The following is a 20,283-nucleotide window of genomic DNA, read 5'->3' as shown; positions in this document are numbered from 1 at the left end:
GTTATATTTCGCACAAATCTCTATGGTAGAAGTGTATAACGTAATTGACGACTCGTCTTTGCCCAAGGTTAGGTATTCTTATTTCTATAATAATAACTATTTGTAGTTAAAAAAAAAATAATATAGATCCAGAAAATTTGTTTGTTACATTCATACAAGATACAAATGTTCCATATTAAGTAATGTTATATGTAGGTACCTAGTACTTACTTATACATTTATTATACAATTAACTATATTCATTATAAGTTACTATTATATATTATATAGAATTTAAATAATAAAAGTTGAGAGACAGCTAGAGAGCATTCTAAAGTGTGTGGTATGTGCGTTGTACACTTGTACCTACATACCATGGTATTTATTTGATATAAAATGGTATATTACAATATACCATTTTATATCAAATAAGTAATCATAACTATTACGTAAATGTACTTACTACCACGACTATAGATACTAGTATCTTAAATCATGCTTAGGTACTACTTACCTATTAATCTACATTCTACAGTCGAATAATATATTATGATCTGTCACATGATTGAGGGATAAGAGTTCGTGATTTGTATAACAGTTCGTAATACAGTTGTTCGACACCGAATGAAAATTAAAATAGGAAAAGTTTTACAATTTTATTTACAACGTGTAATTTGAAAATAATAGGTAATTTAATTACAATTTAAAAAAATAATAAAAATAAATTATTTATAAAATTAAATTTGTGAGCTTATAGGTAGTGCAAAACCAACTAATTCTTAATAATTTAAGTTGTTGGTTTAGTTTACGTAATTTGCAATTATATTATTTTAAAAATTATATTGTACAACATACCTATCTATAAATTATAATCTATATTCTATTATAATACCTATGTATAGAGTTAATCTTTTAACAGTTTACTAAATATCCCAAAATATTTATTGTTTCAATCTCGAATTTTTGAATATATTGATGGTATTGATGGTATCAGATTGATGTGCTTCTTTGCGTCTCAAGGCAGTTTTTATAGTAGAAAAAATACTTTGATCTTCTATTTCGAGAGTGGTTTCTGGTAGAACGTAGAAAATTAATCCTATAGTTGGTGCTAAAGTTAAAATTGTCTGCGTGATTTTTTTCTACTATATCAGGAAAAATTAAAAAAAACATTTACGGATAATATATATATACGAAAAATCAATTTTTATATATTTTGACAAAACCGATTTTGTTGTAATTTAAAAATAAATAGCTGTAGATATTTGACGGATTCATATTTATATTCATATTATTGTAGACATAATATATTTTTCAAAATATTATAGCTATGTCTTAGCAATTTATAGGCTTTTAAATTTTTGAGTTTTTTTTGTAATTGCGATTATTAAAATTATTATGATTATATACTAAAAGCTTAAAAACAAGTTCTCCATAGTTTTACTCCAAAAATTAAGAAATATTGAAAATACATGGCCGAAATTTTGTTCATAAGTGTTTGTAGTTTAAATATAGCAAAATTCGTCAAAGCCATGAACAATATTATATAATGTTATGTCAATGTAGACGTAGATATTTAGTTTAACGGGTTTCATAAATAGTTTTTTTAATCTTTTATGACGTATAATATCAATTAATATGACATATGCGATATGCAATATGCATTAATAGCCAAATTTGGTCGGCAATACGGGTATAGTGTTTGATAACTTTAAACTAGTAATAATTTCTGAGTAGGTGAGCTACCCTTTACTCTTTAGCTATCTATATCCTATATATGAGTTGACAAATAAGCTATAAACACCCTCCAAGTTTGAAGTAATCTATTGATATAACTTTTATTGAAAACAGGTATTTTATCTCCTGGTATCTCACAAAATTTATTAGGTAGTTTTTGAGTGCCTATATATAATAATAGCTACAATTAATATACATTCAACTATTACCTATATTTGTTTTAAGATATAATTTCTTTATTTGAAACCATAAATGTGAAGATTTGATTGATGCTTTTACCTCATCTGTCCGAGTAACTAATAGCAACCATTAATATGCAAAAAAAAAAAAACATTTTACTTATTATTTCTCTTATAGGTAAAACCAACCAATGGAAACCATATTTATAAACGAATATTTTATATTTCCAACATAAATCTCAAAATCCCTGTTTGAGCAATTCTCCGGGTTGGACCTACCAGGTCCAATTGTAATTCTAAACCATTCAGGGACTCACTCAAAAACACAAACAATTTCATACAATCGGTCCAGCCGTTTAGGAGGAATCAATGGCATAAAGACATGGCATTCATTTTTATATTAGTATTATATAAGTACTATAAACTTATATAGCTGATAAGTAAATAGTCATCGTCACCCGTTGATAAATCGTCTGTGACATTTACTATACATTTATGCAAATGCCAACAAAATTCGTACTCATAAATTCAATTTTAAATTCATTTTCATTAACTGTAAAAAAGTTTTTTTGGGGGGTTGCCTTCTAAAACCCGCTCAAATACGAACATGAGTGTAGGTTCAATATATTATGTACATCGTACTATGTGTATTATATACATAATGTAGATTATAATACGCATATACAGTCTTATTGTCTTAACGAGTTATATTGAATAGCTATTTGGAAACATGAAATTAACAAAGAACTATAGGTATTAGGTATAAGGAAAAAATAAAAATAGTTAACTTTCCAATATTAATGAATGCAAAATTGAAAATATACATTTAGTAAAATAAGTTAATTATATAACTAAATTTTAACAGCATATTAACACTTCCAGGAATTTAGATATTAAAATATGTTTTGCTGTAGAATGCCATAAGTTGATAGCGTACCTAGTAAATGCGGATATTCAAACTATATAAATAAAACAAACCTATATCCAATAAAAATTATTTTCAAGTAAATTAGAAATACTCAAATACAAGAATCATTAAATGAATCAAAAATCAGTACATTGATAATCCGCTGTAACACATAGATACTTCCTTCAATTTTCAATTACATATTATCAATCATCGAGTGTGAAATTCCAATAGTTAGAATTAATTCAATAAGAGATTTCCTTTAGTATTTATTCGTTACAAAAAATGCATAATATAATATAAAATACGATTATACGAAGACTTATTGGTGAATAGTTCTAGTTGTGCATATAGTTAGTATATAATATTAAACCTACGTCCAACATGCGGTAAAATATTTTTTATATCAATAAAGTATGTATAATTTTGTTTATTTTTCTAGGACAGACCTTACTAAATATACAGTTTGACATTTAAAATCGGCAATAACGAGAAAATATTTAAAATATTTGTTGAAATACTGTAAATATTATAGTTTTTACGAATACATTTGGATCTGAAACGGTCGGCTTAGTCACGAGAACTGTGTTGTGGGAAATAGTGTTACCTATCTAAACAAAATAAATCATAATAAGATACTAATAATAATTAAACACTTGATTTATGTTCTAATTAAAATAAAATAAATCAAAGATCCCTATATTTGGTTGGTTTGTTCGAAATTCTATTGCTGTTACCAGTTATGTATTTTAATTTTAAATTTCTACGTGACCTCAGTTTCAATCTTACAAATCAACTAAACTGGTATGAATGTTTTGACAGTATCATTCGTGTACAATATACATATTATAAAATGCATACAATTCGATTTATTGGACAGGTTTTTTTCTTCATAGATTCTAACGTTATTCTACGTATGGATATCACGTATTAATGTATTATAGATATATTGAACTTGTCATGATGCGTTTAATTTTTACGAGTGTCTATGAATCGTTAAACAATAGGCATCTACGAATATGAGTTTATTATTAAATCAAAGCTATAGAATAAATGAAATTTATTACGTCGAAGCACTCACATCGCGTCTGCTTTGTATACGCGAAAGCGTTCAATCAAAATATGGCTTTCGAAGTATTTAAATAGAATAAAATATTGGTCTTGTACTTGTAACGCGTGTTCACATTAGTTTAAGTCGTTTAATCGTTATATAGGTACTATTATACGTCTATACAGTTCACGACTATGATACATAGATACTTAAATATGTTTGATTATAATATTATTTTTATTTTTATTTTAATGACATTTCACCAAACGACATTTTATGCGCATGTGTAGTGTGTACCTATAATAATACAATATAATATATTATAGTACCTAAGTATTGAAATTGTTTAGAAACAGTCTTTACTTTTACCCATCATAAATAGAACTGAGATCATATATTATAGGTACCAAGTCGAAGGTATATAGCCGTATGTCTGTAAAGTGTACCTACTACCTATAACATAAATGTATAATAATAATATACATTTACATTATATGCACATTTTATTACTTTATTTTTATTCGTGTTACTTTCAAAACGTTTGTTTTGTTGTCGTATATATAGATTTAGAAATGATAACGTTTTATTATTTCATCCAACACCTTTATTTTATGAAACTTGTCCAGTTGTCTATAATTGTATATGTTTTATAGCCTATAGCCTATAGGAGTTTTTTTTTTTACACACACATATTATTATATGGACTCAAATAAATTGGTTCGTTTTGTTTAGTTTTTTTAAAACTTTTAAATGTATCCCAGTCCAATTATGAACATACACATTTAGTTATTCAAATAACCATAAAATGTTAATTCTATACTTCCAATGTTCTTACAAGAATGCATTCATCCGTGTTATATAGAATGAAAAAAAGGTTGGTCAAACAAGGTTCAGTAAACTGTTATACTTTCGAAATATTGATACAATTGTTTAATTTACCGTGTACCTACCTACATTTGTTTTGAATTCAACTACTTTGAATTTGAAATCTATTTACAATTATTCTAAAAGTTACCATTAGACAATATAAACCTGATAAAAAATATGAGTTTACTTATATTTATTATTAATTGCTGAAATATATCATTAAAATATAGTCAAATAGGTACAGATGATTTAGAACTCAATACTCTCTAGACAGGAAATTAATTATTCAGGATATGCCTGTAATTAAGTAATGATTAATGACTAATGTTTTTTTTTGTATACAAATTTAGATAATAATCATATATAGGTAGTTACTAATAACTAGGTTATGTAAGTACTTATAACATATATTATTATACTTGGTCAAAAACATGTGCGTAGGTATTTAAATTTTAAATCAAATCAAACAACTACAATATTACAATAGTCAAAGGTACAAATCTATTCGAGGAATAAGGACGTTATTTCAAGGTCAAATCCATCTAAAAAAAAAATCTGGTGACAAAAAAAAAAATGCATTTTATTCTAAAAAAAGACAATTTAGCGTAGTGACGTTCCACAGAGTGGGCGGTCGGCAGCGGTGCTGATATTAATTTATCTCGCGTCTTATAAATGCGGTAAATTTTATTTGCAAATCACAAAATGGGTCGTCGGGGACGGTTAGACGACGGCGCCATAATAATTATTATTATTACTGTAACGCGATGCGTGCGTGAAATAAATTCCACTAAAAAGAAACGCGTATATATATGTATACATATACGATACATCATATTATTCAAATGAAGATTTCGTGTCAGTTTTACGATCTATACGTTCGGACAACCCGCTGGCTTCCGATATTTCGCACGTGTATCCACCACCACAATTTATACTCCTCTACCGACGTACACGCACACGGTGCATTTACGGTTTACCACATAGGTATATACGAAACGTATACAACGTATATAAACGTATGACGTATATATATTGTACGTCTATAACTGTCCGAGTATTATATTATTATGTACTTCGATATTCCTACAGGTCGCGGCGATTGAGCGCGCCGAGTACCACAATATATTTATGGGCATCGATATTGTAAGGTACATATATAACACAAACTTCTTTTACGATCCCGAACGTATATAATAATACTGTATAATTATGCGTACCTGTGTATATAAGGATTCCCGTGCGACACTGCAGGATATAGATTACTGCTGCAGACACTGTAATATAGTACATTATTTTATATCCTTCGATCGAGTGACGAGTTTAATGAGTTTTCGAAAATATTTAGTTTATGACGTTAAAAAAAATAAACAAACACGGGGCTTAGACGCTCGTGGAAATGTCGAGTACGTTGATCGTCGTTTGTGTTTCCCGACCAGAGATCGCTCGAGAACATTTAAATTGGGCACTTCAGCTATTTATCGGTGGACCTTTATATTATGTTACTATATAGCCGCGGCGAGTTATTATGCATATTATCATATATATATAAAGACCGCGGCTGCAGATAATCTCTTGTATCTTATTTTTATCGGTCACAGACATCAAACGTAGGTAGGTATATAATATATATGTAGGCATAGGGTTCTACACCAACGTATTTGTTTGTCGTATTTTTTCTTCGACTTAACGAGCCACCATTTATCGGAGGGATGCGTTCATAAATCGAGTTTCAATTAAAACCAGAATATACGAAGTGTCGTTTTCTACATTATACTGTACATGAAAATGACGTGTGTATATAAATTTTAATGTAATTTACGTACTAGTCGTATACTCGTATATAAATCGATTAAAATATATATGCCATAATAGACGAGAAACGACAGCGGGATATCGATTTTACGCTCATTTTATTGAATTTTATATAAAATAGGCTCTGAACACTATAAAATTCTAATTTACGGTCAGCCGATCAATAAAATAACGATGCCAATAATACATTAGCGTTGTCTTTCTATATACGGTGTAGGTTTTAATCTATGTCGCAGGATTGCTGCGCTATAATATATAGTATATATTTAATATTATAAATTACGCTTCCTTGAAATTTAAATATTTTTCGGCTATAAACGTGCAATAAAAAGTAAGTTTTCCTCAAACTTCAAAATGTCGTACCCTGTGTAACTCGTTAGCTTTCATTTTTTTACACAATGAGCATACATTATACTTACATGTTTAATGTTTATCACGTTTATGCCTTATCATCGTTTATATATAAAAGAAGGATATTGGTTCTGAAATATATTTTTCTAATTCTTCGTTTTTGTTTTCTTTATGATACGCCTACCTATATTATATTATAATCGACGTTCACAACGTTATACCTATACTTAACAATTTAATACGACATTACGACCTATACCGGCTATACCTCGTCATCCGGCTATTGTCATCGTGTAATTTTCTGATTATTATTGATGCTCTTTGATGGTTGTAAGTACCTATATTATATAATCGATACTGGTACCTACGTAGACCGATAATATTGTTAATTTAAAAATAATTACTAGGCGATTAGGTTAGTTCACCGTATATGCACTGGATTATGAATAATATTGAATATTATTGTAGCTGTTCGGCAGGTATACAGTTAGGAAAAAAACGAAATGATAATAATAATCTTAAAAAGTAATGAAGCCTCCTCAGTTTGGTCTCGTTAAATGAAACACAATATAATCTCACGAATCTGTTGATATTTTTTTCTAACGAATACAATATTTATAGCACAAAACAATAATTTTACAATCGCTTGATTGAGATACAAAGCATTTAATTATTTCGATATTTTGCTATTTATGACAATGTTATATAATAAATTAACGGCATTTTACGCGAAAACCACTACTATAAAAAATATTATATACGACCGAACATTAGACATATTTTTTATTATAATATTTTATAACAATATTCGAGCAGACAACCAAATTATATCTCGATTTCAGCTGGTAGACTTACCACTTTGTTTTTTAAGTAGGTACATAAACATTTTTTTTTTTAACAATAGGTAATATTCGTTGATTATGTTTGAAATTGATTGGAATTACACGATGGCAATTAATATGTAAATATGTAATAAAATATATCTGATATAGTAATATATGCAATTATTCGTGTAGGAAAATTAATTTATTGACACATTAATATTATATTATAGTAGCAGTATAAGTTCGACCCGTTGGCAAAATAGATATGTTGGGGTTATTTTTTCCATCCGCCATTAATATCTAAAAAATACTACACTGTCATCATAACACTCAATATTATACATAATATAGTCGTGTCGCTAGACGCCAAATATTAACCCCGACTCCCGAGGGACGACGCCACGTTACGATTAAGTTCTTGGATCAGTCGACAATATTATTAGATTATCCAACCCACACGCGGGAACACATTTTTATATACGCAGAGAAGGACTACAATAATTATTAGTACTTATATGTATATACTATTATAGAGTATAAATTGAAGGGTGAACTTCCAGTTGGATATTTATGACGAAGTATAGCGTGAGTACGATGGGTACGGGGTGATAATGAGGATTATATGTGTTGTATTTAATGGTATTCACTATTTAATGAAGCATTATTGAATTTTATAAGAATTATCTTTTAAAAAAACTTCATAATCTATATCTGTGGAAATGAATTAGATATTCCAAAAATTAAAATAATATATTTAAAGACATTATAGAAACTAAATTAATTTTAGTATGTATGTACTTCACTGCGAAGTACCTACATTGAGTCTCTTCATTCTGTAGGTACTATTACTACGTCTTGCCATTATTGTACCCAAATTTACAAAAATAGTTCATCCCATGTAAAAGATAGCATAATTAAAAATTATGTTTCAAAAAAAAAAAAACAATATTTTTTTTTTTTAAAACCTAAAATAACCATCATTCAGCTTAAAGAACAATTAATTGTATTTAAAACACTATACGTTATTTATAGTATACTGTTTACAGTGTGATTTTCTAAGCAAACTCATCCCCATTTTTTCCTTGAATAATAGGTTTATTAAAATTTTGATTTTTGGAATTTTTAAGTATAGCTGGTTATCTATATTCTATACATAGATATAATATTTATTTAGATTTTTATACCATTTAATAAAGAATTTAGGAATGTCCTGTGGGTTCTGGTGATCAAATATTTCTTTAAATGAAAATATAAAATGTATATATTATCTAATATTGGACATAGTATTTATTATTCTAGGACAAATTGTACACATTATAAATATATGCAGATGGATTAATATTTATTAATTAACATTTTCAAATCATCACAGCCCCCATATCTTCTAAACCCATTATTATGGACCTATTATTTTTATTTACACCAAGGTAAATAACTCAAAAACTTCTCGTTAAGTTTTAATAGATTAATTATTAAAGAAGAAAATGTGGGCGAGCAGACTTGGTGAATCATCCTGTATAGTATGTATATATATTTTTTTAATTCTATTTACTATCCTTTGGTCAGTGTAACAGATTGATACATATAATGTATATTGTATATTATATATATTTATCTTCAGTAATCGTACATGCTTCAATTTTTATTTCTCCTTTTTTTAGATAGGTGCTGTTTTTTTTACTATGTAGTATTTAATATTTTAAGTGTTTCTGCATGACAAAAGTTTTGTAAAAACATCAGTAAACGTGAATTAACATTCAGTAAAAATAAAAATTTTAAGAACGCTTTCTATCATAACAAATTTTGCAAAATACAAGTCATATTAAGGGCGTCGGGCGATACCTTTCATAGTTTTATTAATCCTTCTTAGTCATCTCAAAAACCAATGTAAAATTTGAATATTAAATACGTCCCCCTTTGGTTATAAAAATACAAAAGACTTCATTGGGGTTTTGGCATTGAGAGAAAACTCGGATTTCTATCGTATCTTTACAGTCCATTGATCCAAACTTGGCGATGCCCGGTAGGACAATTCTGCATTGTCTGTATATCTTGTGAATGATGACCTGTCCAATACTTTAAGCTACATAAAAATATTATCGATCTATCCATGCACAATATACGTTACGCGTGTATACATTTTTTGTGCTAAAAATATAAATAATATTTTCCTAAATATAAAGATGTTCATTCGGTAAAAACAAAATTATCACCGTTAGATTGCGTATATAGCGTTATATGTATTATACAAATATTATGAGCTACTATAACTATATAGTGACAGTATATTATACACACGATAAATTCAAATAAATCAAATATCATAATTTATCACCTAATTTTAACTATAATAACTACCTAGGTATATAATATTACTATGGTAAATGTATGTACTTATGTTTACAGAAGTTATTTTATATAAAACATAATATAGGTGCCTATTTTGTTTTACATAAAATTATTCAATATTCATATGAATTGAATACTTTTATCATAACTCATATGTTTTTATAGGTATACTGGCGTATTGCAATAATGTGAAATATAACGTTTCAATAATAAAACTCAATTTGTTTAAATATAATGAATTAATTATTTAAAAGAGACCTACCTATTTACACTTGACATATAAAATTAAAAATAGCGATAAAGAAGTATGATAAGTGCACGTGATTGAAATCTACAAGATAATACATCTTGTAGTGTTGTGATTCGTATTATATGCATGTGAAACTACATATGAATACAGAAGAATAAACTTAAAAAATACAGAATTTTGTATACCTACTAATAACTAATATGAGCTATACGACTCAATAGTATATAGCCATATACGTAGGTACATAAACATTGTATATACATGTGACCACGGCCGCGTAAGTATGGAAAAAAAGAAAAAAAGAAAATTAATAACATCATTATAACAGACATATTTTTTCATGTTATATATTTTTACTGTTTTAATTTACTGTTTTTATCTATTTAGACGACGACAGCCTGCACCACGCTTTGACGATGTGCAAGCATTAATTTTAAATACGATTTCGATGAAATGAAAATATTTATTGTACACATAGATATAGGGCCATAATAATTTATGTCAGTGGCTAATAAATACTGAAAGGAGGGTAAGAAAAGAAGTATATACATTTAAATTCTTTTTCCTAGCGGGATAGAACGTTTAAATTAAATTTAGAAAACGGGCCCCGCGAGACCGTGGCTAATGGGACAGATTCATTCGTACCTACGAGTATTTTATTTTTATTTTATAATTTTATTTTTATTTGAAGACACTAAATCATTTCGTCTACCATTGAATGTAATATATAATAATAACAACAAAAAACGGTTAAAACATTGTTAACTAACGTATAGGAATGCAATAATATATTACGTTTCAATGCAGTATTATATATCTATGCATTATTATTATTATTATTCCTTAAGTATAAAATGATACAATAATAAAAGTAAAAATAACTAGATGAAAAATCTAACACTATGATAATGTATAATAATTAAGAAATTACGTGAAAAAATGTTGTATTACAATCCTAATTTAAATAATGTTATTAAATGTCGTAACGGATGTAATCTCAACCTTGAGTAGTTGAATACCTACTCAATTGGATATTCTTCTCAGAGTTCGTTTATTTTTGAATAAATGCCAAATTATTACGCTCTTGGTAGCTGACACTAGAAATGCACAACTGTAAATAATATTCAAAATATATTTATTTACCGATACCTACCCATCAAATAAAATCTACAATATTGCACATTTTAAAAATAATATTGCCTGAAATATTTTTAGAAATTAAAAAAAATAAAATAGAATGTATTAAGGTTTGATTCTGATTAGATTTGCTATCTATTAATTGCAAGTTAACTGGTGAGAAATTTACCTATATAGTAGGTACCTATTAAAAATGTAGGTATTTAATGTTTCTATCTAGACAGAATTACTGATTGGTGATTGCTAATTGCTATAATATTGCTATAATTGAAAACAATGTGACAAAATTCATAAGAAATATATTATAGGAAATACATTTATAAAAAATAAATAATAATATGCAGTTATTTTGTTATGAAGTTTGGCTATAACTTATAAATTGTTAGTTTTATAATGACTTGGTTATTGTTTATCGTTATTAAATTTGTACATTTATAATATTATGTCTGTGGGTACTAGGTACCAAGATTAGTAAGATTATTACACGTGTGTTATCAACAAGTTCTATAATTTTCCCATTTAAATTGAATTATTTGAAGTGATTCACGTGTCTGTTTCAACCTGCTGGTGTAAATATGCAATGACTATCGCGTATAATATATAATAATATACAAAAGGCACATACACCTATATTCAAGCCGAATAGCCTTTTAGCCATATAGGTTTATACTTTATACTTTATAGTATTGCATATATTTTATTAATTTATTGTTAAAACTTATTATACTTATGTTGTATGTATGATTCAGTTAGTATTATGCTAAAATGTAAATACTTCAAACTTTTTTATCGTAAAATATATTAATTACTTAATACTTAATAGTTATTACCAATAGTAGTACCTAATTGTATTGAAAAAATATTTATATACTTTATACATGTGTTAATGTGTTATTTGAACCAAAAATCAAATGTTATGCTATCAATTTAAAAAATGTACGTCTTAATATTATATGTTAATAAGACAGTGTTATGTCATAAGATAGTTTTTCATTTAGGTATCTAATTTAGAAGTGTAGATAACATTTTTAATGTTACTACTTTTCGAAAATCGTCAAACAATAATAAATGGTTTAATTGTTCAACTGCAGCTAGGTTAATATACACATTATTCAAGTACACGATGAAAATAGTTATTATACTTTAAATAAGATTTTTTCTAATTTTGTTCAATGCCCATCGGGCCTAGAAATGATAATATTACATTATAGAAATATATATCACCGCGGCACCTACGCTTTTTTAAAAACCGGTTAATCCATTATTATAAAAATATAATAATTTATGCTAACTTCACAGTGTATTATTCGACTATGGTTTTTAGCATATTGATCTAAAATGCTATTAAATTTTCTTTTTCATTAACAGATACAGATGGACAAGGTTAACCCCGTGTAATACGACGAAACATCAAAGATACGACCGACAAAGACGTAATATTTATTTTTTGGTAAATAAATAAAGAAAAAGAATTATATTTGTTCTTAAACAGAACCGTCAATTAGGCTTTTTTTGAATTGAATCACGAATGTCCAACAAGTCAACAAATATTGAAGTGGTCTGAAACAGTGGGTAGACTGAACAACAAAGTCAACATTGTTATCATCACCTTAAACATGCTTCCCCAGTGGAAATCATCTCACACTATGTCAACATTCCTTCGTAAAAAAATGTGAGTATTTTTAATAATACGAGTTTGTTAATAATTTGCAAGTGTTTTAAATAGCACTATAGCAATTCGATTTTAAAATAATACCGGTAAACCTGAATGATTTAAAAAGTATATTAAAACGCTATCTATTAAACAGTCATTAAAATAAACTTGTACAATTAATACTTCATTGAGTGAATAGTGATTAACGGTTTAATTAAAATCAATTAAGATTTTATTAACATTCTTATTAGTTGAACGATTTTCTTCCAACAAAATTATATTTAGCTATCTATATAGTATCTCAACAAAAATAATTTTCTAAACCACTGAACTATGATTTATGTTTGAATTTGAATGGTCAAAATAATTATTTATTTAATTAACTATATAAAAAATAAATGTACATTAATTTAATTACAATTCTTACTGCAATTTCTTTGTATATACGTATAAAATATCTACTCATTTGCGCCAAATAAAATTATTCAGTATTGGGTAGCCAAAAAATTTACCTACGTTTTATCGATAGCACTTTTTTTTTTTTTTTTTTATTATTAAGAAAGACAGTTTACAATCTGTATTACGCAATAATTACAATAAGCAAATTTGATAAAAAAAATAGAATAAAGTAGCATGAATAACGTGATGAGGAAGAAACCCAAAGGTAACACCTCCTTTATTAATTTAAAAGGTCTCTACACCATTTACGATAGCACTTTTGCGCATAATATATATTCTGCTTATAAATGTTATAGTAATAATGGCTTAATAATTAACAGTTTATATTATAAAATAGTAAAATAAATATTTTCTGTGCGAAACATGTCATACTTTGAAATATCAAGAAAATGTACCTATATATAATTTATAGTTATTATACAATCATTAATCATAATAATATATAGGTATAATGTTTACTAAGTTAACATGTAAACGAAAACTGTTTTTGTAGGACAATATACTACTCAACGATGAAACTGGTGGAACTAGACTCGAGCAAGTGCCAAGAGGGTGATGGGTATTGGATACAGTGGCTTACCCAGGGGGGGGGGGGCTAAGGGCTTCAGGCCTCCCTCATTGGCCTTGTTATGGAATAAATCTTATATAATAAAAGGCAAAGTACAAACCATGATATTTCTGAATAAAACTATGACTATAAAAATAACACTGATTGGATAGATTTACAATAGTACCTATATGTACGTAAAACAAATACTGTATTCAAACATAAACAATTGCACTATAAGTCTCATTTTTTAATACCTAACACGTGATTTTAAAAAAATAGGTGAATAATAAATATCATAAAATATATGTATACAGAAATACAGAAATACAGACTCGTATAGTTTTTAGTTGAAGACAAGATAGGTATTATGCAATTAAGGCGGCATGATGTTTTTGAAGAAAATATTTTGAAGGGGTGAAATATATATTATTATGATAAACCTATTAGGTACGACCACTGCGGTGCGTAGGTATGTCAATTATTAATTTTCCACACCTGTTAAAAATAATAATTAATTGTGTGCTATGATAATAATCGTTTATGAATCATTAATATTGAACGATGACGTAAGTATTGATGTACCTATATATATAATATACAGACAAAGTGTTATTGATACATACCTTCGGTCACACGAGCAGTGCATAAGCGTGTTCAGCCTCCAGTTGAACAGACCGTATTTACTTTGCAAAGCGCCAATCCACATCGGACAAGACGTGTCGTGGATCCTGCAGCATCGATCCGCTCCACCGAATCCGTCGAGTTGTCTGTACGATTTCGCTGAACGCCCTTTCCCACACCATTTTGTACCAGGAACTCTCAACACGGACAACAGATCTCTCTTTCGCCGTTTGCTGAAATCACGACAGGGAAAAATATTATATTGAATGATAAATTTATAGCTAATATAATTTATAATTTAGTTGCATTGTAATAATAAATTATGCGCAGTCCGCGGTATTACGGTATTACGATTAGATGAGTTTCATACGATTACAAAAACATTGCAGGAGAAAATATTTTAAATATATTACGTTTACTGTAGCTATTATATGAATACAGTCATTATTTGTAAGTAGGCACGGCGTTTAGGGAGGGGACATAGAGGTCATGCCTTTTCCTAGACATCATAAACTACCTATAAATAATAATTGCTTATTGGTCTTTTAAGTGGAAGTTTTGGACCAAAAGGATATTGCCTCCCCCCATATCCTAGATGACGAATCAAATCCGCTACTGTTCGTATGTATGCGTATTTCATATGATTGTATGAATCCTAAAGTAACCTAATCTAACTGGCACGTATAAGAGCGGTGTATTAATTACAACCGAAAATTAAACATTTAAAAACAAATTTTCAATTATTGTGTTACCACTGGAATAAAAAGCTTCGATGAGCGTATAACTAAGGACAATATATATTTTATGACTAATGAATGCACGTGGTATAATATATTCCTATTATGGTCACTAAATAATAATAATGTATTAAAATGTAAATATACTGACCCGTCGTTACCGACGACGTCAGTGGTGCTCTCGTGATGCTGCTGCTGATACTCGTTCGCAAGTCTTCTTCTCGTTTTCTTGTGGTTTTTATGACAAGCTCTTTTCAAATGTTTGAAATCTACCATAGAGGCATATTCTCCAGTCAAGGATCCCACTGTGTGGTTTTTGCCTTGCTCCTCATTCCAAAACTCTCGAATGAAATCTGTGGCCGTCTCGGGTTCCTTGACGTACTCGCAGTCGAAGAGCGTCTTTCCTGTTCCGTATATCATTTGCATGAAATGCACTCCGTCCGTGACTTGGTGCAACATCAACTCTTCCCTGCAAACGAAATCAATAAATAATAAATATTTTATTTTTATGATTTTTTATTGTTTTTATTATATTCGAGTACTCAACACCAAATCGGACTTATCGTTTGCACGCGCGCACGTGCAAGACATAACAATATATTATTAAACATAATCGTGTCAAGTAGCTACAGATAGAAATGTTCAAGTGAAATTCAATCGTATGATGTAACGACAACGAATGTCGAGTATCTATAAATTAAAGATTCTCGGTCATAACATTTTTACTCAGCAGACTCCTGCAGTGAAGCACATATGTATATACAGTGTTACGCACAAATTTTGGAAACTATTATTTTATATGGTTCGCGATATCAAATTTTACAGGCGGAAACACAAAGTTAAAGACGAATTATTATAATTTATAACCGTATATTATAGTGTATGCGACGCTTGTAATATCCGATGTACGATATTATAGTATTATTATAACTGTATTTGTTTAGTATATAATAATACTTATCAAGTTCATATTCGTATGATTACTATTTAGTTGTCCAACCGCGGGCAATGTGATCGTACGATAAATATCTGAGATTACTGATTACGTAAATTCGATGATTGGATCTCAGAAACACGAATATCTAGGCGCTTCGGGGTTTTTATCGTATAAGATGTGATGCCGCGGCAAACTCGTACTGTAGGTATTATTATGTTAACGAGGTGAGTTACAATGTACGCTCTATATGACGTTCAATAGTATTCCTAATAAATATAATTAACACCTATAAAGAAATTATTGTTTGTTTAAAAAAAATCGTAAGAGTCTTTTTGAAATTGTTCCGTGAAGTTAAAATTATGGTTTATATGCCACTTCTTTTAACTATTATTTTACTCTCATAAATTACTATTATAGAATGAGTCAGTAATCACTAATCAGTATCATTAATTTTCAAAAAAAACTTACGGTAAATACTAAATTCTTACATTCTTACTACTGTTATAAATATTTTATATAGGTAGACACGTATATAATATAAATTATTATATAGTAAGTATAAACATTTACTACATCACATAAAAATATAATTGGCAATAAATAAAGATAACTTTAACGTGGGTGGGCCTTTTATTAAATTTGTTTCGATTAAAACAAATTAGATCCTTCAGATTTCAGGATGAATCTTAGTGTTCAGTTTTTCTCACGCGAGCATTGGCAATGGACGACCAGTTAAGTTTCTGAAAGAAAGAGTAAATGACGGAAATGATTCGGAAGGTATATAGGTAATATAGATACTTGAGTTGTCATTTACAGATTTAAGTTTTATCAGTCAAAGATATAGAGCAGTTTAAAATATAAAGGTACACCGACAAGTCAATGTGTAAGGTAAGTGGTTTTTGTTCGTGACATTTAGATTCCAAATAGAGTCCAACCATCAATCGTCAAAACTTTAATACTATTTGTTATTGTAGGTACTATAATTTTAATAAAGCGAGATATTTTTTTTAAACTGGTTAAATTAAATCCATACATGTTATACTACAGCATACTTGAGTGAAAACAATTCTCGAGTATAACATATTTTTAATTTAGACTTCGCAACTAAATTATAATTAAGTATCAAAAATTTACTTTGTCACTCAAGGGTGAAGGCCAGCAATCATATAAGAGTATGTAGAGTATTTTTTTTAAATATCAGTAATGTAAACAACTTTAATACATAGTAAGTACTAAGTAGTATTATAATGTGCTTAAAATTAATAAGTCAATAGTTACTGTGGAGTTTTACGTGACGTTTTGGAAAATTTGTTACTTAAAATATCAAGTAGAAAACTGTTTTGGTCGAGCACCAGTGAAGTACGCCGTTCACAACTCAGGTACCTACATATATTTAATTTCATTATTCAGTGAAAAATGGCTTTAGCAAAAAATCAAATGTTTAAAGCAACTGCAGAAGGTTATAACAATAAACATAGTTGATAGTTGTTACTATTTACAAAATATGATATACCATTTACATTAAAAATTAGTTTGTTATTTAGAAGACAAACGGAATAGAAAACGTGACACTGACACATAATATGTACATGTGAGTATGCGGCGATGATAATTTTTTTTAATGACACTATGACTATAAGAATTTTTGAAAGTTCCTTTAGAGTTTTAAATTATATTCATTATCAAATATATATAACCACTAAATATAATACATAGGTAGGCGTTTTTATTAGCAGAAAATAAATATAACAATAAATCGTATTCATTGAAAATGAAATAAAAGACTTAAATTGTTTATTTTGTATATAATATGTATAGGTATACAAGTTAAACTAAAATTTTAATATTCTGATGGCTAATGATTTTTATTTTTTACTGTTTACGGAATTCAACGAAATCTTAAAACGCGTTTACAATGGTAGTTTAATGCTCATAACAGTTGTATACATACAGCCTATATTATAATATAATCGTGGTGCGTAGGACGTAATTCCGCACTTAAAAAAAAAAATAAAAAACCAGTGTGAAAAAAACAGTCGTATAAAAAATACCTAAATATATAATATCTAATAATATTAATTTAATCCTTATCGGTGACGCCACCACGTCTATACACGTGCATTATTGTGACGTCGACTCACAACCGTTACAGGATCTGCGTCGGTGTACCTATTACAGTCGATATAGGTTTATGCATAATATAATATATACATCGTATAATATATATATACGCGTGCCACGTGTTATTTAACGCGGGGCACGCACAGCTTACAAGTGTATTATAGTTTACTTGACGACCATATATTTAATAGTTTTGTGCGTGGTGTACACTGTACTGCACCGCCATGACATCAAGTGACTATATTATTATTATTGTTCGCGGTATACAATGGAAAAAACCATATATATATATATATATTATATACTATATACATGTTACAACATGAACGGCACTTATTATTAAAAAAAAGCAAAGTGTGTTCCGACCAAAAGTTGAACTCCTTCTTAAAAAACAAAGTGGTTTTTGTTTTATTACTATTATTCTACGAAAGTATTAATACATTTTTGTAAAAAAAAAAATAATAATAATAATATAATAAAACAATTTATACCAGAAGAGGCATACTTCATAAAGTGGACGTTGATATCACTTATATTAAGGTTTCATAATTTTTCGCGATCATCAAATTAATCATAACATTTCGAACTGGTGTTAAGAAAAGGAAAATGTACTATTTTTCTATTTTAGATAACACTGTTATTAATTCTAATTCTAATTATACATTATGCGCATCTAGTCAATAAAGTTAAATGAGGTATATCATTAAATTTGTTTATGACGTTTTATTATCGACTAAAATTGAATGTCATTAACTTTTTTGACCAATATAAATGTATAAGATTAAAAATAAATATTTTAAAACGCATTTATACATATTTTTTTCCAAATAAATTGAATACTTTTTCACAAATTATATCCAGTATGACAGTATTGATAGGTACCTGCAACGTAAATAGTAGTTAGTAACTACCTTATATTACCTATAAGGGGACCAAATACATTTTTCTACTTGATATGACGCCGTCGTTTTCTAGTATAGTGCAGATTATGTTATTTATGTGTATTTACATATTATATATGTATATTGTATTAATGTGTTACGTATCAGTGTATCACGCATATCTATAAAATGTCTATAATGAGATGTAAAAATATACAAGCAGTGTTAATTTGTTATCGCAAAAAAAAAAATCAAGCAAAACCGACTATACTACATTATTACGGCGATTATTATATTATACGTTTTATTTTGTGTTAATTTTTCTGATTTCTATGAGACGAAAAGTGCGTTGTAAGCTATGTATGAAAATAACATCATATAGTGAAGTAAATTGTAAGTGTATAGGTAGGTACTTTAGAACTTATCTAAAAATAATTTCAGGTAAAAATATAATAATATTTAAATCACATAATTATCAGGTGGACACAGGATTATTTGAGGATGGAAGAAACTAGTAATGGTATACGTATATAAGAATATCATGCATTTGTACCCTCCCACCATTCCACCCCTCACGGAATAATTTTAATGCTTGCAGTAAAAATGGATTTTGAGAGATATTTTTTAATGGAGATTGGAGAGAAGGGAGTTTATGGCATATTGGTATTCCACGTACGACGTACTTATACACAGTGGTTCCCAAACGACTAAATATATACATTACAATCAACTAGCGGCAATGATGACGGTGGCGTTAACGTCTCATCATTCGATAGCGACTATTATCACTTATTACAACCGAAACACTGGAATATGCAGAACAAGCCAACTACAGACGCAGACGCAGCGTTATAACTTATAAATCACTATAGGTATACACATT

General features: G+C 28.3%; 1 protein-coding gene across 1 annotated transcript in view; it reads right to left on the bottom strand.

Annotated features, from left to right (window-relative positions):
- Positions 1–20,283, bottom strand: part of LOC100569429 — a 41,150-nt gene that overhangs the window by 5,098 nt on the left and 15,769 nt on the right. Inside the window, exons 2-3 of the mRNA XM_008189767.3 lie at positions 15,613–15,930; positions 14,727–14,957 (exon numbers count right to left, since the gene is read on the bottom strand). Coding sequence (XP_008187989.1) covers positions 14,727–14,957; positions 15,613–15,930 — 549 coding nt within the window. The remainder of the gene's footprint in view (positions 1–14,726; positions 14,958–15,612; positions 15,931–20,283) is intronic.

The sequence above is a fragment of the Acyrthosiphon pisum genome, chromosome A3 (genome assembly GCF_005508785.2).
Source record: "Acyrthosiphon pisum isolate AL4f chromosome A3, pea_aphid_22Mar2018_4r6ur, whole genome shotgun sequence".
NCBI classification, from domain to species: Eukaryota; Metazoa; Arthropoda; class Insecta; order Hemiptera; family Aphididae; genus Acyrthosiphon; species Acyrthosiphon pisum.
Note: the sequence above shows the minus strand (reverse complement) of the source record. Positions and strands in the feature narration are given on the sequence as shown.